The 20,727-nt window shown below is 38.5% G+C and overlaps 1 protein-coding gene across 1 annotated transcript; it reads right to left on the reverse strand.

Moving 5' to 3' along the window:
- Positions 1 to 553: 553 nt before the first annotated feature.
- On the reverse strand, positions 554 to 20,241 carry LOC139116193 (eomesodermin homolog). The gene is made up of 6 exons (XM_070678751.1): positions 19,456 to 20,241; positions 6,948 to 7,102; positions 4,807 to 4,922; positions 3,410 to 3,556; positions 2,876 to 2,937; positions 554 to 2,400 (listed from the first exon to the last, which is right to left on the reverse strand). The coding sequence occupies exons 1-6, from the start codon at positions 20,085 to 20,087 to the stop codon at positions 1,590 to 1,592; spliced, it is 1,923 nt and encodes a 640-aa protein (XP_070534852.1). The 5' UTR covers positions 20,088 to 20,241; the 3' UTR covers positions 554 to 1,589.
- Positions 20,242 to 20,727: the final 486 nt, after the last annotated feature.

Here is a 20,727-nt window from a genome sequence, read left to right on the forward strand (position 1 = left end):
TGGCTATCATTTATGATACTTCAATAACCAGGCTGACTATTTTTTGATTGGCAACTGACCACTTTGTTCATCTTTACAATGTGAGTGGCTTTGAAATCGTGTTTATCTACCTCTCCTTCAGTGTCTTTCAACTTTCTGACCCACCATAAAATGAGCAAAATGGAGCAAAGACCACTTTGTCTCTTACAAGATACAATGTTACTGTGTAAGCGATCAAGGTCCTCCTTCCGATGAGAAACCTTAGCAGGGTTTGTGATATATCACACACCACCTATTGGTTTCACTATGCAATAAAACGCTCTGTGAATGTCATTGGGCATTTCCGACATTGACATGATCAGCTGAAGGACAATTTGAAATTTTAAATCATTTGGCAACATATCTTATACTGTGGCAATAGTCATAACTCTCCTACAAGAAACCATGATAAGTAACGTTAAATGTTGACCTCTCATATTAATTCTATGAGTAATTCCGTAAATCTTACACTGTAATTGCCATAGTCTAAATTCAGCTTTCTACTACGAATGAGACACATTAGACCACTTCCAAGTAAATTAAAACAATCACAATTTATTTCATTCGAATCTTTCACAAATAAAGTAGTCATACTCGTCAAAAAATGTCAAATCTTGAGGTCAGTGAGTTGTTTGAAATGAAAAAATGTTACGAACAGACAGTAGCTGTGGCCTTTGAAGGTGATTTCAATTATATTTGCGCAGTCGAGAGACGGACGGTGTCACAAGAGGGCGTTGCACTATTCAAAATGATCTCAGCGGGTGTGTTTTTACTTATTATATTGAAAAATATCCTAAGACACTTATAAAGGGTTCAACTGTCCAGCTCATACAAATGACAAGTGCACTGTAAGAAAACCCAGTACAATTTAGCTTACGTTATTTATGCAAATTTATCACGTGAATAAAGGAACACATAATATACAGATTGCGATAAAAGCTAACTAGTGGACATACACGATTATGCAGTAGATACGAGACGGCAGTGGATACACAGTATAAGGTTACAGAGAAAATGCAAAAAAAAAATAAAGCTACTGTCCCTTTCAGGCAAATATTACACATAGTAAACACACAAATTGCATCTTTTACCAAAATATTTCCATCTGTTTTACTTTCTTCACAAGAAAAAGCACTCTGGCAGGTAAGGCAGTTTAAAAGTCCATGGTTAGTAATGCATTCAACGCAAAGATTAAGTTCTAAATGGAAAATCTAAAGGGTTAGTTAAAACTATGCTAAACTATCTAACCGACACCTAAAGGAAATCTATTTCCAACACTGACATTTGCCAGTCAGTGGTTTTCACTAAACATTAAAAATTACGAAATTTCAGAGGCGCATGACCGTTTTAAAGTTTACACTGCCGAGAAAACTGTCTTGTAATAATTTTGCACACAAAAAGTTGTAAATGTAGTGAAAAGAAGGTGTTTCAAGAAGAAAAGTTCCAACAACATTTCTAAGGCAAAAAAAGTTATGGCAAGAAATTATGGGTTTTTTAATAAATAACTGTAGTGTGAGACCAAGAAAAGTTAAAGGGGAAATGTGTCCTTTACACGATCGGGTCATGTAATCTTAGTAAGTACCACCAAATCCAGATATTGGCGGATAGTTCCCATAGTGCACTTCACCAACTGGTACTGTCTGGTATTCGTTGTAATGCTGGTAAGCTTGGCCAGGGTAGCCTTCGCCTCCACCATAGTAAGAATGGGGATATCCGTAGAAGTTACCATGGGGACGGTTAATTGGAGGCTCTTCATTACCTCTCGGTTCATCTTCTTTCGTGTCGTTTCTTATTGCCTTCGCGATTGGTGAACTTTCACGACTTGGCAAAGACTCCGGTGAGTCGGCAGTGGGAGAAAGTTTCTGGCGTTTTATGGGTTGCTCATATATACCCGAATCGCTGGAGGAGTTTGAGAGAGGGGTGCTGATCCAAGAGGAACTGTTAGGATCTTCCTGATTGGGTGACGACGAGGTTCTGGTGGACCTTAGCTGACTGGCAGTTGTGGTTGTATACGTGGATGTCGATGCCATGTATGGTTGAGTTGTGGTGAGCAGTAGATTGGATCGGCTGTAGTTGACGCGTAGTTGTTGCTGTATTTGATTCATATCGTAGCTGTGAGGAGTGACGGTATTGGGTGGAAAGTTCTCGTACTTGATTGCATCCTGGACAATGTCGCCTGTCTTCGATTTTGTCACTTCACCGATCATTGAAGCCTGTGACGTAGCTGTGCCGTTCTGCATGGCGTTGAAAGTGGCCGCTGGTATTGGCATCCCGACTGGGTAAGGTGACTGGCGCGTCTGCCCAGATGATGCGTTGTAATGACTGCTATGTACAGGAGTGGGGGTCGGAGATGGCGTGAAACGGTCAATGGTTCTGTTAAAACTAGGATGAGAGAGAATGGATGATATCACCAAGTTCGAAAGAAACCTTGAGAAGCAACTCACAAAGATAATCATTAATCATAGACGTAGACTGGAATATCACCTAACCAATTCCAACCTTAACCGAGCCGTAACATTTAGTATGTTCGTAACTGTAGACTTACTGGTGCACTTCCAGTTTTTACTATTCAAATTTTGCTGACCTCGATACATCAAAAAATAAACTTCCCAACAACTTTAGCATATGCGACTTCAAATGGAAATAGAAGATATTCGACTACTTTAACTCACTATGTTACTATTCAATTTAACGCAGAACATTGTCTTTTCATCGATGTCATTCATTTTACGTTACTATAACGTGATTTTAGAGTTATAAGCTGACGACCGCGTAGCAAAAGGAGTAGGCAAGTTGACATTGTTTAATGATGATATAATCCGTAGAGGGCGCTCTAAGATTCGGAGGAGCAACTCACCTGTCATAGTTGTCACGGAATCCTTTGGCAAATGGATTATGATCGATTTTAAGTTGAGTTATCTGTAATTGAAAAGATTTCTTAGATCAATATCCATGTTACCTGTTTTTGAAGCAGTATAAGCTCGCAAGTGTTAGCTCGTCAGCATGACCATATTTTTGTATTTTACTACATTATACGGATAATTCTAATCATGAAAATGTTGATCAAAATGTAGATTTTTGACCCCCGATTTTGACTCCAGCACAGTTCTTGGCCCCAATTACATGTAAGAACTTTAACCCATCATTTTGTAGAAAATGTAGATTGTGACCGAAGGATTGGCCAAATATGCCGGCTTTTGACGCATCCCTTTAACGGAAAATTTAGGAAGAGTCCCCAGGTTTCACAGCTTTTATAGGACCCCTATCTTTCTCAGCCTGACGTGTACGTCTTTGTACTTATCAAACCTATACACGGCAACCCCAACATAGATTAGCATAACAACTAGTATCGTACACTAAATACATAGCAAGAATTGATATTGTTACTTACGTCAGTGTTTTGGTAGGCAGTGACGGCAAAGAACTGTGTTTCTGGGAAACTATGAGTCTGCAACGTTCTCTGATCAGGTGGACGATTTGGACTTACTTCGATCACGTGAATACGTGGTTGATACTTGTGCATTGAGTTTAAAACGATCTGAAAAGGAATTGAACCAAGCTATAATTAAACTAGGAGGGTATACAAAGTGTCTTCATTTTAGTTATCGCGCACTCCAGAAATCACTAATCAATTTTTTTAATGTTTTATCGTCATTCATTTTATGGAGGTAATCTTTTTACCCTCCATGGCTCATTTCTACTAGGAATGTTTCAAATGCCCCAGTTTATTATCACATTTGTCTAACAGAAGGCTTATTTAGTTGATGAAAGTTTCAATGGAAACCTGAAGATTGACAAAGAGTACTTCACTGATGCAAGAACTGAGGGTGAGGAACTGTACCTTTATAGGTAAGTATTTCTGTGTAGCATATACAGGTAGTAGACGAAAAATTTGACCACAATATTCAGCATCGGGATGGTATTCTTGGAGTAATAATTCAGATAACAACTAGTCATTGCAGTCATTGAAGTCTTTGCTTCATAATATGCTGTATGTATTACTTCAGTGTCATCTTGTGACGTAGTGACAGATTTACAAACGGTCGTCACACGTCACAGTCGATGACACGCCTCGTAATAAAAAAACAACAGTCGGTCACGATGACAATATTTCACAATACCAGCAGTAAATCAAAGACCCACATAATAGGAACGAACCATGGAGGGGAAGCGACTTGCGTTTCAAACTCCGATTCCGTGACTGATGACAAGGGAGGTAACGCCCCGTCATTATGGATTCTCTACTTTTCATAAGAAAGTAAACACTCCATCGCATTGGTCTAAGAGATCTAGAAAAATGATTGTCTTCATTCTTTACGGGTTTTACACTTGTTTCGGCTAGCATTACACTCTGGCATTGTAGACAGTAGACCGGATACTGCCTAGGCTGGCACTGCGCCTCTACTAGTAGGTGCCATGGATACGAGTATAGGAAAAAGATAGTCAATAACGGGTGGAGTGAATAAGGCAAGAATATTACGTCAGCGAGTAGCTTCGGATTTTAGCGGTTAAGCAGACAAGAGGCATATATACTGCTGTCGACTTGTGAAAATTTAATATTTATTTGGAGATAAATCTAACGAAACTCATCACCCATTTTAATTTTCTAGCATTAATAATATGAAATCGAATTAGTTTTCGAAAACCCAGTCATAGACAGTTGGTAATTTGAATGAAAACTCCCTGATATACTCACAGAGTGTGTGAATTGACTTTATGAGTGAGAGCATAGACAGTAGAAGCGCTACTACTGTCTATGGTGAGAGAGACAGCGAGTAATTTACTTACATGTCCATTGTCTTTTCCTTTATTGTTCGTTAGTTTGAGTTTGCTGAAAACAACTTCTTGTTTCATCCAATGATTACCAGTGTTCGGAGAGTCGGGGTGGATATAAATATTTGAACCTGGATTTAAAAACAATAAAAGGTTCAATTGTCTTACATTATATGTACACTTCAATAATTGCACCAGTGCGATCCGATCGTTCTAAAATTTGCCGATAGGGGATCAGCTAAGATATATTGAAAGTTGACTGCCTGGCCTACTAAGCAGGGGATACTTTCCTTTAAATCACACAGTCACAGACATATCCAAGTTTGGTGCAAAGGAGGCTTTATTAACAATCTACTACTACTACTACTACTACTACTACTACTACTAACAATCTACTGCCCCCTGTTAAAAGCAATACAGGAATAGCAGGTAAAGGCAGAGAACAAGTACAAAGAGAGCTCAAAGTATCTCAAAATGTCATTATTACAGAGGGTGGGTGGGAGGGCAGAAACACCCGCAGCCTCAGCAATGTCAAAACAGAGTGAACGAAAAGGCGGCAAGCCATGTGGTGATGTTGAGAACAAAGCTGATTGGTTGCAAGTTGTCATGTGACCATCTGAGATAGCGCGATTAAAACACCGCTCAAGAGCTCGTACGTTTATTACAGTAAAAATAACCCTTGGGTGTGTATGCAGAGCTAACAGTTTTGGTAATGCAATTGTGAAAGATAATATTATGGTTATGGCATTGAATTGAGTCTACGTATTTCACTCTTCGTTGCCGAGCGAAGGACTAACTCTTAAGCTATAGCAATAATTATGTTATAGTGCGCACATGCTGAAATAACTTTCATAAATGTAAGCAAATGCTTGCTTTCGCACGCAAAGTTCATCGACATTGTCGTTTAATGCGATCATGGACGGTATAAGAGGTCCCTTTTCTACCATTCGTGGTTCGTCCACATCTCGTTCTACCTCCATGGTTAACTTACAGACAAAGGGGAGTGACCGTGAACAGACGTTGCAGAATACGCCTACCCACAGTCCAACCACTCAATGAGTTGAGGGACTGTGGCCTTCCCAACGCGTGGCCCCCATTCTTAATGTTCAGAAGACAATAGAAGCTATTAACATGAGAATTGCATTGTCATGCAATTCTGGGAGGAACGCTGTATTGTATACTGCCCTGTGCTCGTTTACTTTGTGCATGGATGCAAAAAGCCATGCTATTGTGTTATCTTAAATCACGTATCCACGTATTTTGAAATGCTCTCCTTGCCAAGATTTTGAAAAACGCAGCTCTGAGAGTCAAAATTAGAAACAATATTATATTGAAAAATCCCTTCTAAATCAATGATTGTAACTAACTTAGTTCAAAAACTAACCAACTTACCGCTGAAGGGCGGTAAAGGAGGAGCATAAGACTACCTGTGTCTTTGCTATTCAATGTCCGAAACGGTTTTGGATGAACATAGCAGTAAACCATATGCTACAGAGATTGTAATTAACAGATCTGAAAGATGTTCTCAGAAGTCTATGATAATAAGTAGTAAAAGCAAGCCCATGGCGTTTGACCTGAAGTTGTGACAGTAACTGAAATAAGTAGAGACATTTATGGATAGTCTGTATCTGTGATTGCGACAACTTTAACATCTGTAGTTTAGTTCTCGACATACTTTCAAATTATAGCAACGCAGTGGGAATGTTTGATAAAGCATCTCAAAGACAGAAAATAGCATGAAAAGACGAGAAAGACGAACCAGGGTCCCTCGAACTGATTATTTGAAAGAACTTTTGCTTCAACGGTTGTGGCACAAATCAACGAAAGAGACTTTGGTAGTCAACCGATGGTGTATGTGTGTGATAACTGGCTAGTCAAAGTAGGTTAGATAGATGATAACTCAGGAAAATGTGTTTATACATAGACCCTCGAGAAAAAGGGTCTATGGTTTATAGATTACAGGTGCTTGCAGTGTTGCTTGGATAGTCGATCGAAAGGCCAGGGATTGAAGTGTGAAGCCAAGGACCGAATCTCAGTAATACACTTTTACCGAGGTTCGGCCTGCGATCTCGGGCATTTGATTGACTATCCAAGCAACGCTGCAAGCATATGTCTGTTAGATGAAACTTTGTTTGATTGACTATTGGGATACATACCCGGATGTACGTGTTCAGCTTGACCACATGGTACCCATTTACCGCTCTGAAACTTCCAGTGGTTGGGATCTGACAGTACCATATCAACAAATACATTGTAATGAGCGCTTGGATCAAGTCCCGTAAAACGAAAACTTAATGTCGGGAACATTCGCCTGCAAGACACAGAAACAGTAGAAGAATTAGAATGACATGTCTTATGCACACAGTAAGTTCATGCGACGATAAAAACCAGCCTTGAAATCATTTTATCCATTCAAAGTGTATTTATTAAACGATAGTAACACTGATATCTTCAATTCCCGGGACTGATATCTTCCATTCCCAATCATACACACAGCATAATATTTTTTTGTAACTTTCGGTGTGCATTAAAAATTGCACGACTGCCTGTTTACCACCCCTCCCATAAGGTCCAATGGTTATTTCCTTTTTAATGGCTTCGTTAGGTTTTTTTCAGTCATTTAATGTTTCTCGAGTTTGTTTCTCATTCAACATTCATGATTTCACCATGACGTTGTTCACTGTTTTACCGTTAAGCTTCACCAATGTGAGAATATCCAACAAATTTGTCAATATACATAATCCAAAATTTGTTAATATTTCATTTTCATCACCAGAATATTTCATTTTCAGTACCAAATAATCTGTTATTCGAATTTTTGTTTCCTTCATGCTTGAAACCATACCTTACGATAGACATGTCTGCTTAGCGTGCTGAGAAATTGAGTCCAGTAATAAAACATTGAACTTGTTCACTGAGTATGCCGTCATAGGGATTCTGGATTCCTACCACCAAGAGCAAACAACGCTATTGATTTGCCTTTGTGACTCTATGCTAACACGGACTATGTGCTAACATGGACTATGTGCTAACACGGACTCATTCAATCGCTCCAAGTACAAATGTTCGCCAGTATTACGCCCATCTAAAGGCGACAGAGTAGCCTGGATATGCCCACCTAAAGGCGACAGAGTAGCCTAGATATGCCCACCTAAAGGCGACAGAGTAGCCTGGATATGCCCACCTAAAGCCGACAGAGTAGCCTGCAATTACGCCCATCTAAACTCGGTAGAGAAGCCTGGAAGCCACACCAGTCTCTGGAGTCTTCATCAATAACACGTCCCAAACAATACCGATAATCCCGGTAGTGCGTTCAATCACCAATGCCAACGTCACTCATTCATTGTTCAAGAAGACATAAATCTGTCCAAAGATTAAACCGACATCCCTCTAAAGACTTGATATTTAATACGTAACATTTTTCACCCGGAGCATAGATAATATTAGAAGTAAGGAATATGAAAGTGATTTTATTAGAATGTGAGGCCGAAATTCACTGAAAGACCTCCACGCCACACGCACTGTAATAGCAGCATATTCACAGCATGGCCTTGGTAAGTTTTAGCACAATAGTCATATATTTTTTATAATAACCAGGTTCCCGAACTGGCCAAATTAACTGATTATAAAGAAATTGGTTAACGAGATGTTTCCTAAAACGTGGCTCTAGCCATGACAAATTGGGATTTGCTATCATAAATTGAACAGACAGCGACAGGCGATAGTTATCCGCGGCGCGTGTGGCATTCAACGCTAATTAATAACGTTGCCAATTAAGCACATTTAAAAAACAATGCTGGCAGTCCTTATCTAGGATTTTCTGGTTTTTAGAATTAGTCTCTATTGTTGCAGCGGAAAGCGGTACCTGTCATCCACTTGTCGTGACTGTGGCTGCACTCAAAAATAACTGGAGCTTAAAAGGACGCACGTGCACATCAAAGGTCGCCGGACATGGCTTATTCCGCTCAATTGCACACCCGTCATTGACTGTAGCCCCTTATCAAATGAAGCTACCCGTGTCAAAGTAGACTTTGACAAATCCGAAATCATAACTCACAAGACGTCTAAAAAGTTTTACTATTATTACATAACAATTTTGTGTATTCATTTTGCTCCCTAATCAAGCTAAACCTCTACGCCACATTCACAGCAACGGAAAAAATAGCAAGCTCTGCATTTATTCTTAATGTCTGTTGGTAATAGAGGCAAAATAAGCCGATCACGTGACTTCAGTGTAAAATATAGCAAAAAAACCAAAAACACTCAGCCTTTATTAGATCCTCTGAACTCTTACTCCCAGAAAGCTGACGTCATGAGAAGATATACAGGAGATTTGCGGGCAAAGGCACAGATCTAAGGTTCTTATTTCATGCGGTGAAAAATAACTGCAGCTACAGAATTATCAAATTTAGGGCTACTTCATAGAGGTATAATGCTGTCGAGTTCTAACAAGTATTAATTCTGTTGAAGGTTTGTGCGATGTTTTGGCCAGCATCCCTTTACAAGTCTCTACTGACCGGAGTCCGTGTTCATAGAAATTTCAAATCACAGTGCCAGAATTTCAAAAGTATCGGTATCATGTGCAGTTGACTGTTCACTATAACACTTTGCTTTTTCAGCGATTTTAAAAGACATTGACCTTGATTAAAACACACGAATTCCCCTTTTATTTCATTGGTAATCATTTCCTCAAGCATATACGATGTGTTCAGTTTTTAAATTCACATCCAGTCTCTTACTACTTTCTTTGTCTAATTGATGTAGCTGAAAGTTAACACTTTCTAGTGAAAACTATCAAACCTACGCAAAGATTAAGGGAGTGTCATCAAAATAATTTCTGAGAACGGCGTGCATAATAGAGTGCTAATTGAAAACAAAATGCAAGGTGTACAATGTATTTGTAAAACATATAACCCGTACTGCCATGCCGAGGACGTAATGTTAATATGAATATTGATGAATGATTTTGGTAATCCCACTCTGACTTAGGGTTTGGTTAAAAAGATTAGTTTCTCAGTACTTTCATCGCTGCATTTTGGTCCGGTGACCTTTTTTCATCAGAAAAGTATGCTGCGTAATTTTAACATGGGAAATGTACATGATCTTTGAGAACTGTTCATGAAAATCCGTAGGAAATTGTTCGATTTTTAGTACCCCTCCTTTTTGTAAAATAATTTTTCAAAGTTCGGATTCCTAGTTTTGAAGTCGTTGTCCACACGTGCCCGAGCAGGAAATGTACTTTTAGGAAAGCACCACCCATCGCATTTTTTAAATACGAAAATTGGCAATTTTCAAAATCTCTTCTGAAGTATATTTTAGAAAAGTATTCAGATATTTACTGTATAATGAATGTGTTTATACAATGCGACCTCATGCCGCACGGTTCAACATGCAAGACCAAAGTTTTATAAAAGTAATAATAATAACAATTATTATTGTTGTTGTTATTATTATTATTATTATTATTATTATTATTATTATTATTATGTGACGAGAGTACCTCAAGTTGATCATGACAAGTTTGTGTCGATGATGTATTTTCCAATTTGACAAATGGCCAGTTAAAGACTGGCTGAAGATATTCACCTGTTCGAGATATTTCAAATTAATTTACTCATGTTTTTTTCATATTGATTTATCTAATAGTCTAATAACAAACAAAGAGTCCGGGTACACCAGGTACAGCACTGAAGACGAACGTTGTTTAAAGTATTCAAATAGTATTAAAGTATATGCTGAATAGGAACATTAGCATCTTTGCTTAAAGATTACAGAAAAATTGTGAAAATCAGACTGACATTTACATCATACCTATTTATCTATCTTTGCCGTGCCTGTCATGACGTTACTGGCTACGATAAACCTTAGATGCTGGTTGTGATACTTCGTTGTAGTTGGCTTGGATAATTTTATGCTATTATAAATCTGAAATATTATTGGACACTTAACGTTTGACCGGATATTTGAATCAATTCCAGGGAAGACCGTAGTCAACATGAAGAGACTGATTCCGCGAAAGGAAATGTGTCGGGCTTCCGTTCAATGTTGGAAACATTTTACCAAATGAAGCTGTAAACCTTAAGTGGATGATTACTACAATTTTAGAAAAAAAGAAGTTTGTCATTACAGCCAGATACGGTTTTAAATACGCTCCTTAGAGGTTGGAAAATACAATACGATAGGAGGTGAATACAATTAGATAGGATAATGATGTGACAATTCTACTTCAGATACAATGAACTCTCAGTTTTCATATCCGCTATCAGGATGCAAGATTTGAAGACTCTCTAGTCTTTCTAACTCTAAACTCACATTAGTTACCGAGGCCTCTCTCTTCACATCGTCCCTGTACCTTTCACATCACATAAACACAATATTTGTTCCATCGCTGTTGATGGTACAAATAGGGGTGACTTTAAACGGGCCAGAATTGTTATATTTGTGCACAATGGGCGAGTCAATCATGAGGAGCTCGGTGTTTTGTTCGCCTTACAGTGACGTCGCCCATATGCTACTAGTGGACGCCAATCTAGGCAACCATAGCGCGTGTTTCTTAATTAGTCCTTTGTTGGAAAGGTTAGGCACTAATGGATGAAAGGCGCCTTTGGTGTCATTGCTTTATGCAAGGAGATGCTACTGAAAGATATAGACCAATGACAACCTCGAAAAAATCCAAGTGTCAAAAGAAATTGGACGGAATCTACAAGTCGCCGTATGGGGCATTCTGTTCAGAGATTTCACACTTCCAATTGAAATCGACAAACAGTCTATAAGGTACTAATTCAGGGATTCAAAAGTTCAAATACATTGCTACTATTGATAACCAATCATCTGCCGTCATGAGTTTCGAATTGGTGTAAAATAAACACAGTGAAGGCACGACAAGGAGAAATGAGTGAGATACGGCACAATATTGAAACAACTGACGTCAATGATAGTGTTGGTAGCGTTAGATGACGCTGCATGACTACCTTTACCACCAAATTTACAATTCCAAAAAAGATGAATTTTTAGAAAAAATATAGATCGGCACTGTGGTCGATGGTAAACCTATATACGCTGTAGAAGTTTAACCATTAAAAACATAAATCTTCGCTGCATTTAAAACGAAATTTGAGTTTCCAAATTTATGAGAATATAGAAATTAACGCTGCGATGGTGGCAAAGTTTTGTGCGAAACTGTAATATCTTGATGTGCTGACAGTAGCATTAAAACATAGAAAAATGTGTCCCTTAGAGGTTTTCGATATGTTTCAGCTTGCAATAAAATGTGACCAGGTCTAATATCGGATATAACATTAAGAAAAATCCTTTTTAACGGAGTGAATCAAGAAATAAATCGCAACTATCACCTTTGCTGGTCGACTTTCCCTTGCATACGGGATATCAACACCGATAGAGATAGCACCAACAGCTTCGACATGCCACTATGACGTCATCTTCAAAATTTGTTGCCAAAACCAATCAACGCACGCTGAAGCTGAGCATTTCGCAATACTGCCTAGAGGCTATTAGATATCGGTACAGCTAGCACTAACTAAACGTTGATGGTAAACTTTACCATCACCGCACAGCTATCTTATTTGCTATTTGTTCACAACGATCCTCCGACGAAAGTGAAACAGGCAATCCAAAACGTATGATAAGTTTTTGTAGTTAGATCACACACTGTACAAGCACGATTTCATCTAAGATATTGATTAACGTCTATTGTATGCAGCCGCTTACTTCGTTTCTTTCGTGGCGGAAAAGACTTTACCAAGACTAAGTCTATTGGAAAAGATTTTAAAATTGGTGCTGAACATGACTTTTCCATCTCAAAAGTGTTCATTACAACAACCGAATAATAACATTTTTGAGCACGGTTCTTCGAAGGGACTGCGATGTATAGAGTCTCGAAAGCTTTTATCCAGTCGGTTTACTGAAACTCATTATTCATATTGAATTATCTCCAAAGCAGCCAGCTATTTTTATGATGTTTCAACGTCTGTAGTTTGTCTACAGCCAACTGGAACAAACTGCGTTGTACTAGCGCCATTTCAGAGAAACGCAAAACTACAGAAATTAGCTATCGATTATGGATATTTAAATGGTCCACGGATTTCACTAAAATACTCGATTACAGATAAAACGGTTCTTCGATGCAACATAAGTGTTTGAAGAATATGCAGTTCTGGTGAACACTGGTTCTGAAACTGAACTGATAAACAATAGCAGCTAATGATGATAGCGGCCTGGTAAATGTAAGTAGATGTGTAACGGTACTTGACTTATGGATTACAATATCTGCAGAATCGGTGTTAGCAACAAAGTAATTTACTGATCGACGTGAATCTAAAACTGGATGGTTGAAGCATGATGGTGACCATGGCGTAAGATTACTCCGAATAAATCAGCAATCAGTCATTGACTTTGGTCTCATCATTTATCATCCTGCGTTATGACTAATCTATGAGAATACAGCTCTTGTGTCTGATTAGGCCGCACCTCCCTTTGGACCATTTGCATGCTATCCTCTTTTTTCCATCACATGTGTGTTCAACGAAATATTGCCATGGTAATCCCAAACAAAGAGTTTATACGCAGTCTAAACTAGTCTAAATATCATATAACTACAATTGATAAATTGCATGTGCAGAGATTCATTCTCTTCACACTACTGAAATGAAAGTAACTTGCATTTAGTTAAAACACATTTCAAGCGTTGCAAAAAATTGTCTCAACTCAAACAGGTTGGAAAAATATATATCATTTTGCCAAAGTTCGCTCTCTCCCCCCCTCTCTCTCTCTCTCTCTCTCTCTCCTCTCCTCTCTCTCTCTCTCTCTCTCTCTCTCTCTCTCTCTCTCTCTCTCTCTCTCTCTCTCTCTCTCTCTCTCTCTCTCTCTCTCTCTCTCTCTCTCTCTCTCTCTCTCTCTCTCTCCAGTGAAATCAAAATTTTGTAAACGCAATGCCCCACGGACTTTGGAATAATTGTGAGTAATAAGATAGGTTCACCTTAACGAGATAAATGGATAATATGCTTAGCGATAAAGCCAGACGTTTGTCGAAAAGGTTCAATTCTGAGAAAGCGAGGACGAAACGACAAAATTTCATTTGGTATGAAATAGGTTTATGGTATTCCTTGGATGTTTCTCAGATGACTTTTAAACAGTATTACACGTCTCCGAACGACGAATGCAACCGCTAGTTCGGCCTGACAGTGATAATCGTAGCATTTCAAAATTACTGTATTATAATTCTATAGACCCAACAAATTATGGCAATTGTTGTAATTTTGAGAAATTTGTCCAACATTTCTGAGGGATTTTCATTGAATTGTAATTGAGGACCATACACTGATTAGCAACACGAAATAACCTCCACTGTCAAACTGAACAGAAATAAACACAGTTCATTATGATAAATCCATGGAGATTGAAAATAAAGATTGTTCCGAACAACCCGCAGCATATGTTACTTTTAAGCTAATGTTACAATAATAGATCAAAAAATATTATTATTATTAATTAATATCATTTTTATTGCATGTTCCGAGGTTTTTTTCAGGGCAATATTGGATCGGATGTCTTGTTACTTTTTCACACTGAGTAGTTCTGTCGTTCTTACTAGAACTAGCTAAGATATTAAATGAACACAGTAAATGTGTCTACGATTAGACAACGAATCACTGTGTAAGTAAGTAAACCGTACTATACACTTACATTACTGGTGCAGTCCCATTTCCGTCTACAGATTTCTTTCTCATCGTTATGTCGATATTTATGAAAGATATGCTGTTATAAATTTCGCTGTACAGTGTCATCATGGTGTAGCTGATTTAAATCTGATAGTAATCCAACCTCTCCATAAAAGCAAAGTAGGATTCTGTAGAACATTTTGATGGTTAAATGTTGTTGATTTTTTTACACGTTTCGTATTCTCATGTCATTTGATTTTCATAAATAATCAAAAGTAACTTGATTCTTCACTGATTACTGCTACATGAGATCCAATTACTTTTAAAAAATATTTTAAGTATATTTAATACCTATTCCTGCCCCATGTCGTGAATTGTCTTTCATCTCTTTACAATCGACAAATCTTCATATACTAGCTTGAACAATATGCGCTTTCCCATGATCAATTAATGATCTTATATATTTCGATAAACTAACAAGATACAATTATATTGTTGGTGCGATATTTAGAATTTATGTGTTGCTACATTCCCTTTTGGTCACGTGGCTTTGAATTTTACACTTTTCACTTAAGGTGCCTTTTTAAATGATCCCTATGCGTGTTTAACTAAATATTAATCTTTGATGAGTACGGTCACATGGCATTGATTTTCGTCATGAAAATTACTTCTTTCACGGTTTCTGACTCAGATACTTACAGGAGTGCTTTGACATTTTGGATGATTTGCCATCAATTTAATCATGCTCTTAGTGTGAGTCTCTAAAACGAAGCAAGTAGCAAAACTGTCCAACTTCAAGCTTCTCGGTAGTGCATACAGAGAGTCTTTGAAGACGGTGAGTGACTAAAACAACGTTGCAGTTTGCAAACGATTTAATGTCGGAGCCCATTGTTTCCATGGATCATCGTTTATACAAAGGTTGAGTGGTAACGGTTGAATGGTAAAACATAGGTAGACAGTGGAAATTATTAGATGAAAAAAGCCGCATTCAACATTGGTAATCAGTGTCCAAAGATTCAGTTCTGAGTGGAAGTTGTTGAAGAGCGTGAATAAACTACATGGTAGCCAATGATGAATCATGTCACATCACAGTATCGGCTAGTATTATGACAGCTACCGATAAGTATTTGACAACACACAGCAGAAATGTCGAAGAAGTTACCCAACGACCTATATATCGGGAAAAAAAAAAACAGCGAAAAATGTTGCTTTCTGCGGTCAATATGAAATCAATTAATCGCGTTGGTGCTACAACATACCCGTGGAGTGCGGAGAGTCATACGTTACATAGTTCAAAGTTACAATAACAAAGTTGTATGAGCTGCTGTTGGCGGAGAAAGTAAAGTAAAAGAAATATACAATAGTTGCCTTATACGTGTGGATGGAGGATGTGAATGAACGTTCCATGTCGTTGACAAGTTCCGATAGAATGCGAATTCACAGATTGAACGATTAAAATGAATCGACTTGGGCTTCGATGTGTTGTCCAAGTCTCAAAAACAATTAACAAGGAGCGAATGCTACCAGGATTAGAGGATCCTACCTAGTTAAATTTTGCTTTGAATGTTTTCGCGTTGCTTCTAAATTATGTGTGTACCCTGCGCTTGTTACAGCTGTATAGCTTCTAAATAACAAAACTGCCTTTTGTGTAACGTTCATGCAAGCAAGTTAAAAACTCTTCCGACATAAAACTTACAGAAATATGAATAGATACCGTGATGGCAGGCAGAGAGAGAGAGAGAGAGAGAGAGAGAGAGAGAGAGAGAGAGAGAGAGAGAGAGAGAGAGAGAGAGAGAGAGAGAGAGAGAGAGAGAGAGAGAGAGAGAGAGAGAGAGAGAGAGAGAGAGAGAGAGAGCTAGATAGATAGATAGACACTCAGACAGACAGACAGACACACGAAATATGCTGTTCAGACGACTGGTCCGATGCAAAGTGTTCAATACAAAAGTAGAGCGGAATATACAAGAGTTGATGGAGAAATGATTTTACAATTTCATCTCCACAACGTTGTTTCGTGAGGTGCTGGACTTATTCGTTAGGAGACTCCTGACGTGTGAGTCCAGCGGCTCACGAAACAACGAAAGGTTGTAGAAATTAAATTGTAAAATCATTTCTCCATCAACTCTTATGTGGACCGCGAGGCACAAAATGCTGCAAGCTGATTTCGTGTCAGAATAAAAAATGTACAGCACGCGTTAAACTATTCACCTTTCTACATGCGATATCATTTCAGTCCCAGTAATTTCCGCATAGATTTCAGCTTCCACGCACGAGTTTAAAGAAAATATTAAGAAATTAAAAGGCATCACTCACTCTTAAAGTGAAGATGACTTACTGTCCGACTATAGACTCTGGAGTCAACTTGTGAGCTTGCTTTGGTGAATGTGATAAACCTGTGAATTTTGGTATTCAATGGAAACTAGCGACACAAAGCGTTTGATTCACAAGACTACCCGTTTACTCAACCAGAAAATGATTTAATGGGCTGTGATTAAAAGGAATGTAAGCAACCACCCATGCTCCATCCCCGTCACCTTTCCACCTCGGTGACAATGATGAAGGCATGTAGCCACGATACACCATCACTTCGTCAACGATTGCTTCGTCAAAACACGCAACTAGATTTCCGCAACTTGACACGTATTTAATACGAGATAAATATTTCTCAGTGTTTGGTGACCTTAGTTTAGGCACTGCTTTTATTGAACGGAGGCGATTTCAAAATGAATATAAAAGCACTGAAACAAATACTTTCAACGCTGCCATCGGGTTAAAAAGAAAAGATCAGACAACTACAATCCTTAGAAAGACTGGATCTGCATGTTGCAATGTTAAGTTGGTGTAGTGGCGAAATGTCCGTGACTGTAGTGATAGAATGAAATCGCCCCCTGAATACTTTTACAAAAAAGGATGTTGTCGACATCAGTAAAACCAGACAAGACCATGCGTCAATAATTTACTGAAAATACAAGTTTTTTTGTGATGACAGTATAACAAAGTATGAAGAATGCCCAATCCATGGACTTACCAAGCGCGGAGAAATTTGTGTGGGTGATGGTGGGATTCTTAAAGGGACAATATCCAATCCCTGGTTCTCGCATTAGTAGTTGTTGACATCGACTGTTTATGTGATTTTAGTCCTTTGTTCTCCTTTGAAATTTGTGCAAAGTTCGTCAATTTACTCATAGATAAAGCTGATAAAAATGGCCCCTTTAAAAACTAATTCAATTATATTAAAAAACCGCTCCGCATTATGTATTTTACATAGGAAACGCCCTAACTTGGAAATTGTAACTTTTATTTGTTACTTCATCAACGAAGAGGATAGTTGAGACTATGCACGGAAACCATGTATTGTAAACTTCTAAAAAGATAAAAGTTAAAGTTAATTATTTCACAAGCCATGTAAGGGTGTCATTAAAGGCAAGGGTACTGCGGGCGGAAAGCAAGTTGACAATTGACGGTTTATATGATTTTGATCATTTTTGTTATAAGTTGAATAAGTCGGCAATTAGTTGTTCAGATATTAAGCTGACAACTGTATGGTTTATAGTCAGTGTCTTCAGCGGCAATAAAACTTGACGTTCGAAAGGACATAGCAACTTTAAACAGCTAAAACAATTAGGTTATCCTAACATTTTTCTTTCATATCATCTTGTGCAATGCATCACAAGACTTGACTGTAGAACCGACAAGTGTTATACAGGTACAACCCCAATTCCAAACTGTGGTTGACGGTGAATTTACCGGGTAATCACGATCTTGCTGGTGTACAAAATGGCTTCTCAGCTGTACTATTTGCATGCGGTTTCTTTACGCATATCAGATACTACTAGTATATTGTCACAAGACAGATGTTTACGTCAGGCCAAAACATGTTTCCCCTATTATCAAGAGTTTAAGAGACTTAATGTGAAAGCGACTGAAGCTGAAGGAATGGAGATATTCTTTAAATACTGTACCACTACCCTGATGCTGACAATAAAACCTCACCGACTAAACAGACGCGGTCAACTCTTGCAAAAAGAACGCCAAACATTAACTGACTCGGTAAAATTAGCATTATATTCGTTTCTTGACAGAATATCACATACGATTAAAGCGTTGATAAATGATTACACATTTAACTCTCTATGGCAGTTTTCGATACGATGTTAGGGGTGTACTACAGGAAATACCACTGGGTAACAACCTGTTCAAACAAGTGAGATTTGCTTATTATACATTAAGTAATTAGGGTCTATGGTATTTACCATGCTTATGACAAGTTCCCCCACTACCAAACTGTGCACTGTTGACTCAATCAGTTCAGAGTTTGTTTGCAATCGTTTTCTGAACTTTACTGGTTAGGGAATTTAATCTCCAATCTTATAGACATGGCTTCAAAGTGGAAATAAATTTGTTGATATGGAGAAAGCTTTCAATCCAAATGAAGCAGTCGAATTAATAAATAAACGTATGAAACCACAGACAATCACCTTCCTAAACTCCAACAAGTGTTTGGGTTGTGGTCAGTGATCAAAAGATTCACGTTTGTATTAATCCACATGTGAATCTTGTCAGATCCCCGATGAAGTAAAGGGCTTCAGAAGATATGAACGGTACCACAGAAGATATGTACGGTAAGTTACCACGTTTTAAGTTAAGTATGCGCGTTTCGGCGAAAAGTTGATGTGAACTTGCATAAATTATGAAATAACTAACATAGATATTTTACGCCTCATTTGACTCTATTATTGACAAGAGCAATTAAAAGACTTCACAATGGTGTTTTAATTGAAACACTACTGAAGATCACGAAGGGAGAGAGGTATATTACAGAGAAGTGTGTCCAGTTCCTTACATCTTCCATGGGTTATGTTTTTACGTTTGCTTACAGTCCTCATTTGTACAACATTTCCCCGACACCAGATAGAAACAGGTGTTCGTTGCTGATTTCCAGTATTTGTCAGCAAGACAAGGCAGAAAAACATAGGGAAAGACTTACCTTCCTTGTTTTGTGATGATCATCTCAGTGTTTTGCTGATGAAATTTTAACCACAGATCTCGATTGCAGAGGTAGACACACGCTTTACCTTTGAAGCCAGCTGTGTTTGGTTGACGTAAGCCGTTGAATGTTGGCGATGCGTGTGTGAAAGTTGCCTGTTGGTTGCCGTAGCCAGCAGTATCCATGTTGATATACTGACTCTGAAAGTCTGTCGGTGAACTAGCGTTCAGCAGCGATATGTTCGGTGCTGGTAACTTGTTGTGTAAGTAAGTTGCACTGCTGTTTGAGTCAGGAGGCGATCGGTAGTTGATCGGTTGGGAATCCGCGGATGCCGACACAGTCGATGCTTCGTCGTCTGTGCTGTTGCCGCTCGGTGTGGCACTGGGACCGTTGTCGGGGTCTCCATAAACGTGGCTGTTTGCCCCTCCGCCGCCATCTCGATAAGAAGACAGCAAGTTAGTAATAGTAAAGCCACCGTCGCTGTTGTTTTCATCCGAGGCTAGCATGTTCACACCGTTTGCGTTTCCGTCAGACGGTTGATTTGAATGAGATGCAGATCGGTCGACACTTATCGTTGACGACGAATATTGAGCGTACGGATGGTGCGATATCTCCGCTTGCCGAATCATCATTCTGCGCCGATTATTTCAAGGTGTTAGTCTTTGTATGAATAAATGTTTTCGATTGAAAAAAAATCGTGGATCCTCATTAAATATCTACAAAACCATGTGTTACATCTATGCTGCCAGGAATCCCAGCCTTTCAGGTAACAAAAACGCGTAATTTACATCCCTGGCAAACGATTGGCTGAAAGAACAAAAGGTACATTAGCATTCCTTGTATTTGTTTGGCTGACTGGCTGTCAATCACCAAACAATAGGACGATACGTTGGCAACCAACCACCCAAGGCATTGTACAATGGTAAAGTAGTTGAATTTCAAATTAGCCATGCAAGTCTTACAATAACACGGATTAAAATCCTGTGATAAATAGCCATTCAAAATTTTGATAACTACAAATGGAGAAACTTTCTTCTAATCACAGGCGTTTTTACGAAAGATATTTTCACATCAGTATCTACTGCATTACACACCCTGATCGGAGTGAGTAAGAAACGGAATGCTGGTACGATGTATATGGGTGTATGGGAAGAGTGTGAACGAGATGCTAGAAATAAACTTAGTAGAGTGGTTTATAAGATGATGTGCGGGTGATCACAAATTTTGGAGGGTAACCGTTTCAAGCCACAGAGGTAATCTCTTGACCTCCAT

Source organism: Ptychodera flava, chromosome 17, assembly GCF_041260155.1.
Source record: "Ptychodera flava strain L36383 chromosome 17, AS_Pfla_20210202, whole genome shotgun sequence".
NCBI classification, from domain to species: Eukaryota; Metazoa; Hemichordata; class Enteropneusta; family Ptychoderidae; genus Ptychodera; species Ptychodera flava.